Source organism: Salvelinus fontinalis, chromosome 23 (assembly GCF_029448725.1).
Source record: "Salvelinus fontinalis isolate EN_2023a chromosome 23, ASM2944872v1, whole genome shotgun sequence".
In the NCBI taxonomy this organism is placed as follows: domain Eukaryota; kingdom Metazoa; phylum Chordata; class Actinopteri; order Salmoniformes; family Salmonidae; genus Salvelinus; species Salvelinus fontinalis.
Genome location: NC_074687.1, coordinates 17,098,460 through 17,108,523, shown reverse-complemented (window position 1 = coordinate 17,108,523; position 10,064 = coordinate 17,098,460). Strand labels below are relative to the sequence as shown.

The 10,064-nt window shown below is 44.0% G+C and overlaps 1 protein-coding gene across 1 annotated transcript; it reads right to left on the bottom strand.

Annotated features, from left to right (window-relative positions):
- Positions 1–962: 962 nt before the first annotated feature.
- On the bottom strand, positions 963–9,388 carry lacc1 (laccase (multicopper oxidoreductase) domain containing 1). The gene is made up of 5 exons (XM_055878076.1): positions 8,668–9,388; positions 5,907–6,085; positions 4,477–4,645; positions 4,144–4,369; positions 963–2,597 (listed from the first exon to the last, which is right to left on the bottom strand). Exons 1-5 carry the CDS (start codon positions 9,194–9,196, stop codon positions 2,390–2,392), a joined length of 1,311 nt encoding a protein of 436 aa, XP_055734051.1. The 5' UTR covers positions 9,197–9,388; the 3' UTR covers positions 963–2,389.
- Positions 9,389–10,064: the final 676 nt, after the last annotated feature.

Sequence of the window (10,064 nt, the reverse complement as noted above, 5' to 3'; positions counted from 1 at the left end):
CAGACCTACTGCTTATAACAAAGCTAATACTGCACCCTAGCGCCCAATGTCTGCAACAACACTACCTATAATATATATACTGCATTCCGTCCACTCTGTCTCCCGCCCTCTCTCTGTCTGTCTCCCCTCTCTCTCTGTCTGTCTCCCCCCTCTCTCTGTCTGTCTCCCCCCTCTCTCTGTCTGTCTCCCCCCCTCTCTCTGTCTGTCTCCCCCCTCTCTCTGTCTGTCTCCCCCCTCTCTCTGTCTGTCTCCCCTCTCTCTCTGTCTGTCTCCCCCCTCTCTCTGTCTGTCTCCCCCCTCTCTCTGTCTGTCTCCCCCCCTCTCTCTGTCTGTCTCCCCCCTCTCTCTGTCTGTCTCCCCCCTCTCTCTGTCTGTCTCCCCCCTCTCTCTGTCTGTCTGTCCCCCCCTCTCTCTGTCTGTCTCCCCCCTCTCTCTGTCTGTCTCCCCCCTCTCTGTTTGTCTCTCCCCTCTCTCTGGCTGTCTCCCCCCCTCTCTCTCTCCCCCTCTCTGTGTCTGTCCCCCCCTCTCTCTCCCCCTCTCTCTCTCTGTCTGTCTCCCCCCTCTCTCTGTCTGTCTCCCCCCTCTCTCTGTCTGTCTCCCCCCCTCTCTCTGTCTGTCTCCCCCCTCTCTCTGTCTGTCTCCCCCCTCTCTCTGTCTGTCTCCCCCCTCTCTCTGTCTGTCTCCCCCCCTCTCTCTGTCTGTCTCCCCCCTCTCTCTGTCTGTCTCCCCCCTCTCTCTGTCTGTCTCCCCCCTCTCTCTGTCTGTCCCCCCCTCTCTCTGTCTGTCTCCCCCCCTCTCTCTCTCCCCCTCTCTGTGTCTGTCCCCCCCCTCTCTCTCCCCCTCTCTCTGTCTGTCTCCCCCCCTCTCTCTCTCCCCTATCTGTGTCTGTCCCCCCCTCTGTCTGTCTCTCCCCTCTCTCTGTGTGGTTAGGTTATTATATTAGGACATATTAAGCACAGCTGTTGGTCTTAATTAGTCAGGTTTAATTAAAGTAGCTGGTGTGGAACTTATACAATGCAGTGAAGACGTGTTTAACGGTAGTTTTAATAGACCATGGCCTCATAAAACACTAAAATACAAGATCATACAAGATAGACTTTATATGCCTTGCTATGGAGGTTCTTTTAATCAAATGTTCTATATTGGGTTTTCATTTATGTGCACTCCACATGGCCTATTCATACAGATGTGATTCCTGAGATCTTTAGACAAAGATAAACAAACAATGCATTATTGTATTTGTGTGAGGATACAGTATTATTTTGGTGGAGCTATCGCCACCTTTTGATATATCAGATTTCCTGCTACTGTATTTCTGTGGAACCAAAATATTGGCACCAAAATAATACTGTATCCTCACACAAACACAATAATGCATTGTGTATGAATAAGTGTTTGCATATGAAGTGAATATTCATGGAAAGATCTGGAATGTACCGCTTTTATGTTGCATGCAACTTTACCACAGACAGATATGGCTACATGTGCATTTAATATACAGTACCAGTCAAATGTTTGGACACACCTACTCATTCAAAGGTTTTTCTTTATTTGGACTATTTTCTACATTGTAGAATAATAGTGAAGACATCAAAACGATGAAATAACACATGGGAATCATGTAGTAACCAAAAAAGTATTAAGCAAATCAAAATATGTTATATGTAAGATTCTTCAAAGTAGCCACCCTTTGCCTTGACGACAGCTTTAATCACTCTTGGCATTCTCTCAACCAGCTTCATGAGGTAGTCACCTGGAATGCATTTCAATTAACAGGTGTGCCTGTTCATTTGTGGAATTTCTTTCCATCTTAATTCGTTTGAGCCAATCAGTTGTGTTGTGACAAGGTAGGGGTGGTATACAGAAGATAGCCCTATTTGGTAAAAGACCAAGTCCATATTACGTCAAGAACAGCTCAAATAAGCAAAGAGAAAAGACAACCCATAATGACTTTAAGACATGAAAGTCAGTCAATGAGGAAAATTTCAAGAACTTTTAAAGTTAAACCATCGTGTCTCTGTGAGACGCAGAGTAGGTGAACGGATGATCTCTGCATGTGTGGTTCCCACCGTGAAGCATGGACGAGGATGTGGGATGGTGTGGGGGTGCTTTGCTCGTGACACTGTCAGTGATTTATTTAGAATTTAAGGCACACTTAACCAGCATGGCTACCACAGCATTCGAGTGGCGCAGAGATACGCCATCCCATCTGGTTTGCGCTTAGTGGGACAATCATTCATTTTGATTACTACATGATTCCATATGTGTTATTTCATAGGTTTGATGTATTCACTATTATTCTACAATGTAGAAAATAGTCAGAATAAAGAAAAACCCTGCAATGAGTAGGTGTTCTAAAACTTTTGACTGGTACTGTACATAAATGAATTCAGTGTTCTGAACTACTGAAACAGTCAGTAGTTCCTGCTTCGTCCATCCACAGGAAGCCCATCTGTGTTCCGAAGTCAAGCCCGTCCCTGACGTGGGAGAAGAAGGCCTCAGGGTGACAGGAGGTGCACAGGGTCACGCTCGGCCTGTCAGTCACTGTGTCATCATGGATACGCTCAGGCAGGACCCCTTCCCTCTGGAGAAGTATTCTGGAATGGAGAACGTGGAGGTTTAAAAACACAGGAAAAGAAGAAACCCTGATCTAAACAATGTAGATTATTCTACTTTAATTATTCCATGGTCAGCATGCCCCAAGGGTGAAATTTGTGTTCAGAAGAAATACTGCCCCTTTAGTTAGACTCTCCATCATTCTGCTGGTTAGATTGGTAATCCATTAACCTGATGGGACTAATGATCATTTCAATAGTATCACCCTACACAACCAGTATCCAATCACAGAGATCACTCCCAGGGCATGACCTTTGTCTTTGCAATCAGATGAGTGGCTGGGGGGAACTGACTCTATGGTAGTAAATCAGGTAGAGCGGTAACCTGGTAACACCCTATAGGAAATCAATCAGACGACTCTCCAGCCTAGCAGCACCTATCATAAAAACCACATCATAGTTTGACCTCATAGTGACCTCATTATTGACCCTGTGGAGTTATTTCAACTGGGAGTCAATGCTTTTTTTATTATTAGTGATTTAAGGACATTACGTCAGAGAAAGAGTGGTAAGGCTCAAGCAACTGAATGTACACGAAAGTCGAGGAGCGAAGTCGGGTGAAGTGCAACTGCGATAGCCGGAAGTCTGATATTTATATATTTGTTAAATTATTTTTTTTACTACTTTTTCTTTCCAATTGGTAGTTACAGTCTTGTCCCATTGCTGCAACTCCTATACGGGAGGTCGAGAGCCATGCATCCTCCGAAACACGACAAGCCACACTGCTTCTTGACAAACTGCTCACTTAACCCGGAAGCCAGCCGCACCAATGTGTCGGAGGAAACACCGTACAACTGGCGACCGTGTCAGTGTTAATGCTCCCGGCCCGCCACAGGAGTCGCTAGAGAGGGGTGGGACAAGGACATCCTGGCTGGCCAAACCCTCCCCTAACCCGGATGATGCTGGGCCAATTGTGCGTCGCCTTATGGGTCTCCCAGTCGCGGCCGGCTGCGACACAGCCCGGGATTGAACCCAGATATGTAGTGCCTTAGACCGCTGCGCCACTCGGGAGGCCCGGAAGTCAGATATTAATGTGGTTTTCCAACAGCAAGGGTCAGATCAACATGGCAGTGTTGCCATTGTTTTAGAAAAGTTTTTCTTTCTAACCCCCATATCGCACACTCACAAACTGGCATACTATACGTGTACATTGTACAATCAATAAGTGACAGAGAGACTCAAATATCACATTCATTTGTATATATCCAGTGTATACACGAATCGTGACAAAGATGTTTCCTGTTTCAGTCATGTCTTTGATCATGTTTGCGTGGGTAAAAACAAAAAAAATGATTGGTTGACAATAGAGCTTTCCACAATTCAGGCGATGGCTGCAGGATGAAGTTGGTGAAGAGCAACTGCAGAAACTTGATCACAAGATTTTTGTAAAGTTCATGCAGTCGACATGTCGGACAATTTTTATCCCCATAATGCAACACTTTGAAAGGCAGTGACCAACGATGTTTGAGAAAAGGGATCTGCTTGAACGTGCTATTTGTCTATGTGTTGTATAGTTGGCCAAACTAACCTGGTGGCTAGTCGTATGTTGACATGAGGCCTGGTCTCGGCCATGTCAGGAACACAGTCAGGGTGGATAGAGTAGAAGTCTGCAGCCTGCTCTCTCTCCAGTGTAAAGCAACAGGCCCCCACCGACGGCCCGATCACCACGGTGACGTCACACGCCCTGCTGCCGAATCCCCTCACCATGGCGTTGACTGTAGCCATGGCAACACCCATCAGGGTTCCTTTCCATCCTGAGAGAGGGAAACACAAAGGAACACTTTATAATGACGCACCAGCAGACATCTTTCTACGGAATATTAATACTGTCTTGTACTTAAAGTGTATGTGTGTGTCTCACCAGCGTGAGCTACTCCGATGACCCTGGCCACGGGGTCAGTGAAGAGGAGGGGCATGCAATCAGCTCCTGGCGCAGCTATGACAACACCTCTCTGATTGGTTACGATGCCATCATAGTCGTGTGGCTCCTCTTCCTTTCCCATCACCCATACGTCACTGCTGTGGTTCACCTGGCAGAAACAGCTATTCAGCATTAACCACTTAATGATGTCAGTGATGTTTTCTACAACCCACTGGAGTGAGTGTTACACGATGTACAGGACACGTGCACTACCTCCCTGTGCCATAACGGTCTAGACCTCAATCAATCAAATGTATTTTATAAAGCCCTTTTTACATCAGCAGTTGTCACAAAGTGCTTTACAGATATCTAGCTTAAAACCCCAAAGAGCACGCAATGCAGAGGCAGAAGCACAGAAACACTCCCTAAAAGGCAGGAACCTCAGAAAAAACCTAGAGGAACCAGGTTATTAAGAGGCGTGGCCTGTCAGAGTGCATATTATGGGGGGCCCAGGGGGGTCTCAGACCCTCTGAATGAGACATGAATGCCCCTAAATGCAACAAAGTCAACTTTGGGGGGGTCTATAATTAATTCTAATTGAACCATTCTCCTATTTATTTAAAATGCCTTTTTTTCTGCTACAGTGGTAAATATTCAAGGAGAATTTTCCTATGTCTGAAGTAAATCTCTTTTTTTTTTATGTAAATGGCTTGTTATAGAAGGGTCCAGACCAATGTTTCCTCTAATTTTTGTTCATCGTCAGCTAATTTCAGGTCTGCTGAGTGCAAACTTGAACATTGTGAAAATTCTGTGCAACTTCGGGCGTATGTTTACCGTGAACACAGGCTGTACCCTTTAAGTTAAAACTAACAGTGGTCAAGTAGGCTACTGTGGCTATTTGATCATAATGTAGGCCTACCAGAGTGTCCTTCCATAAAAAAACAACGGAGAAAATGCATCCTATGTTGTTTATGAGAAACTTACCCCAGCCGCGATTCACTTCCTTATTGCTTGTTGTTCAGTATTAGGGCACGCAAAATACATGAACAAAATCTCAAAAAAAATATATGTATTTTTAGAAACGGATACACTCTCAGTATAGTGATGTAGGTCATTAGATGTTGTACACGTGAAATTGTGTCATTCTGAACTTTATCCGCAACGTTACATTCCCTTTTGTGCAACTCGAGACGTTTACTATAGCGACACGCTCGGCCTGCACCGCTGTGTGGGGGAAACTTGACCAAAAGGGATTATAACTTCGGAGATAAAGTTAAGCGTGTGAAGTCCCGTGAAAAAAATAGAGACCCTCCGCATGTCACAGTATAGTTCACACTCTGTAGCCAGTCTTCTTCTGGTTGACCTCTTGAGGCAGTGTTACACTTACATCCAGAGAGGCTACATGAATGTTATTCGCTGTGCTGTGGTACCTTGACCAGGTGCAGGAGTCGGGGGTAGAACCCAGCCTTTTGGGCTAGTCTGCGGATGTTCTCGGCTACGAGGGTCCTGGGGTCTCTGCGTCTGGAGCTACTGAACAGGTTGAGAGAGGAGAGGGTGGAGATGGAGGAAATACCTCCTGTACGTGTGGTGAACCCATGGGAGAAACAGTCTACACACACGCGCGCGCGCGCACACACACACACACACACACACACACACACACACACACACACACACACACACACACACACACACACACACACACACACACACACACACACACACACACACACACACACACACACACACACACACACACACACACACACACAGAGAGAGAGACAAAGTGGGGAGAGAGCGAGGAAGAGAGAACGCAAGTATTTCCTGTGACTGTGCCTCAAAACCAAATGTTTACCTGGCACACCACTCCACCCTGGAATTGAACAGCCTTTATGACCAGGCCCACCTAAATCAGCTCAATGTAATTGAAGAATCCAAACAATCTAACCACTTCTGGGAAAATTGGAAAACTCTAAACAAACAACACAAAGAGTTATTTTTTTAAAACGGAGATGTATGGATAAACCTCTTCTCCAATCTTTTTGTCTCTATATATAACAAACAGCAAAACATATACATGATCAAATACAAATCTTAGAATCAACTATTAAAGTCTTCCAGAACCCACTGGATTCTTCAATTACATTGAATGAACTACAGGCCAAATTACAAACCCTCCAACCCAAAAAGGCCTGTGGTGTTGATGGTATCCTCAATGAAATGATCAAATATACAGACCACAAATTCCAAATGGCTATACTTAAACTCTTTACCATCATCCTTGGCCCTGGCATCTTCCCCAATATTTGGAACCAAGGACTAATCACCCCAATCCACAAAAGTTGAGACAAATTTGACCTCAATAACTACTGTGGGAGCAACCTTGGGAAAATCCTCTGCATTATCATTAACAGCAGACTAATTCATTTCCTCAGTGAAAGCAATGTACTAAGCAAATGTCAAATTGGCTTTTTACCAAATTACCGTACGACAGACCACGTATTCACCCTGCACACCCTAATTGACAAACAAACAAACCAAAACAAAGGCAAAGTCTTCTCATGCTTTGTTGATTTCAAAAAAGCTTTTGACTCAATTTGGCATGAGGGTCTGCTATACAAATTGATGGAAAGTGGTGTTGGGGGTAAAACATACGACATTATTAAATCCATGTACACAAACAAAATTGGCAAACAACACACACATTTCTTTCCACAGGGCCATGGGGTGAGACAGGGACGCAGCTTAAGCCCCACCCTCTTCAACATATATATCAACGAATTGGCGAGGGAACTAGAACAGTCTCCAGCACCCGCCCTCAACCTACTAGAATCTGAAGTCAAATGTCACTGTTTGCTGATGATCTGGTGCTTCTGTCCCCAACCAAGGAGGGCCTACAGCAGCATCTAGATTTTCTGTACAGATTCTGTCAGACTTGGGCCCTGAAAGTCAATCTCAGAAAGACAAAAATAATAGTGTTCCAAAAAGGGTCCAGTTGCTAGGACCACAAATACAAATTCCATCTAGACACCGTTGCCCTAGAGCACACAAAAAACTATACATACCTCGGCCTAAACATCAGCGCTACAGGTAACTTCAACAAAGCTGTGAACGAGCCTAGAGACAAGGCAAGAAGGGCCTTCTATGCTATCAAAAGGAACATAAAATTTGACGTACCAATTAGGATCTGGCTAAAAATACTTGAATCAATATCATTGCCCTTTATGGTTGTGAGGTTTGGGGTTCGCTCACCAACCAAGAATTCACAAAATGTGACAAACACCAAATTGAGACTCTGCATGCAGAAGAATTCACAAAATGGTCGTGTTAATCCCAACCAAATCATGAGAAAACAAAAAAGATAATTACTTGACACATAGGAAAGAATTAACAAACAAAAAAAGAGCAAACTAAAATGCTATTTGGCCCTAAACAGAGAGTACACAGTGGCAGAATACCTGATCACTGTGACTGACCCAAAATGAAGGAAAGCTTTGACTATGTACAGACTCAGTGAGCATAGCCTTGCTATTGAGAAAGGCTGCCGTAAGCAGACCTGGCTCTCAAGAGAAGACAGGCTTATGTGCACACTGCCCACAAAATGTGGTGGAAACTGAGCTGCACTTCCTAACCTCGTGCCAAATGTATGACCATATTAGAGACACATATTACACAGATCCACAAAGAATTAGAAAACAAAACCAATTTTGATAAACTCCCATATCTATTGGGTGAAATACCACAGTGTGCCATCACAGCAGCAATATTTGTGACCTGTTGCCACAAGAAAAGGGCAACCAGTGAAGAACAAACACCATTGTAAATACAACCAATATTTATGTTTATTTATTTTCCCTTTTGTACTTTAACTATTTGCACATAATATGACATTGTCATGTCTTTATTATTTTGGAACTTTAGTGAGTGTAATGTTTACTGTTAATTTTGATAGTTTATTTCACTTGTGTTTATTATCTAGTTCACTTGCTTTGGCAATGATAACATGTTTCCTATGCCAATAAAGCCCTTACATTGAATTGAGAGAGAAGAGGTGTATGTATGGTGGGAGGGGAGAGGGGGTGAAGAGGAAAGAAGGGAGGGACTGTTCACTGGTTGCTGAATGATAGTCTTCAGATAATTCAGCATAATATTACACTACAGTAATAGATACTGTATTACACACACACCTACCTGAAATGAAAGTGGACCTCAGTATGGTGACGTCTCCTTTAGCAGGTAACTGCTGTAGAAAGCTTCTGACCTCCTCTCTGACCTCACTGACAGGTGGAGCTAAAGGTGAGTCGCATTGCACATGACCAGGGCACGGGAGGTCATTGGATGTGATGTACTCAAATGTATACACCTCCGTGAAAAGTTGCTCAATGTATGCTTCAAACATTGGTCGCCTGTTTTTTGAGGTGAAGACCCGAACCGTTCGCAAGTCCAGTTGGTCCACGGCTAGTTTGAAACGGTACCAAGACTCCGTAACAGTGGTGTAGTCCAATATGTGGACGTTTGTCTTCTGACTGAAAAACGTTTCCAGCAAAGACACCTTGTTCTCGCCGTTTGCATTACAACGTTGAACGTGTGGTCCGAATAGTAGATATATTTGAAAGCCGACATCGCTCCTACCTGTGACGCTTTTTACTTGTCTCTCCACGCACGAGCTGTGCTGCGGACACCGACAGTGAATTAGATCTATAATGAAGACTTCTGACATGTTGTCAAGTAAATGCAATAATAATATCAAATAAACGGAAATAACTACTAGATAAAACTACGAGATAACTACTAGATAAAAGCTTCTCTACAAGTGTGTTATGAATGCTGCATGTCCAGGGGCGATGTGCCTTTTTACGCAAAGAGGAACACATTTTCATGCGTCAACACGCCGCTTTCAGAAACTCCAGAGAGTTTGAACTTCCTCCTTGAATAGCACTGTTCTTGCCTTCCGGGTTTATCACTAGTTACCACCGCCACAAAGTCAAAATTGTCTCTATCGTACAAATTCATGAAAACAAAAATTTGCTTTTTGGTCTTAATTTAAGGTCAGGGTCAGGTATAATGTTAGCAGCGTGGTTAGGGTTAGGTTTCGAATCAGATTTTAAGAAGATTAATTCAAGAAATAGGCTGGGGTTTAGCCATAATTATGACTTTGTAGCTGTGGTAACCAGTGACGTCCGCCCTCCGCGGAAATTCCAGCGCGGGGTTTCTGCGGCGGACTGTACACCGGTAAACAGCGTTAACCCAATATAATCTTTGACCTTTCTGAGTGTTCGTCTTCAATCCCTTTTATTATTTTGAAGACGCATAACTTCCTCATAGCCATATCATATAATTTATTCTGTATCAATAATGTCTGACCATGCTTGTGCTGGTCTGGTTTAGATGAAGAGGAAGTAGGCTACTGTAAATACAAACAAGACAACAGACAAGTACAGTAAGTCAAGGGTGTGCTGTGTCAAGTGATTATGACTCAGCTCATCTGTCTTCTCCAGGTCTCAATTGCAGGATGTCAAATGTAATCGAAAGGTAGTGTACAGGGCCCATGGAAAGTCTACACCCACATAGGATTTCTTCACATTTTA

Bases quoted from the DNA above. Each gene is read 5' to 3' on its own strand.
- lacc1 (XM_055878076.1), bottom strand. From the start codon at position 9,196: ATGTCAGAAGTCTTCATTATAGATCTAATTCACTGTCGGTGTCCGCAG. The intron at 6,086-8,667 runs GTAGGTGTGTGT...GCGTGTGTGTAG, and splicing joins GAGGTCCACTTTCATTTCAG to ACTGTTTCTCCCATGGGTTC. The intron at 2,598-4,143 runs GTTAGTTTGGCC...TCTCCATTCCAG, and splicing joins AACATACGACTAGCCACCAG to AATACTTCTCCAGAGGGAAG.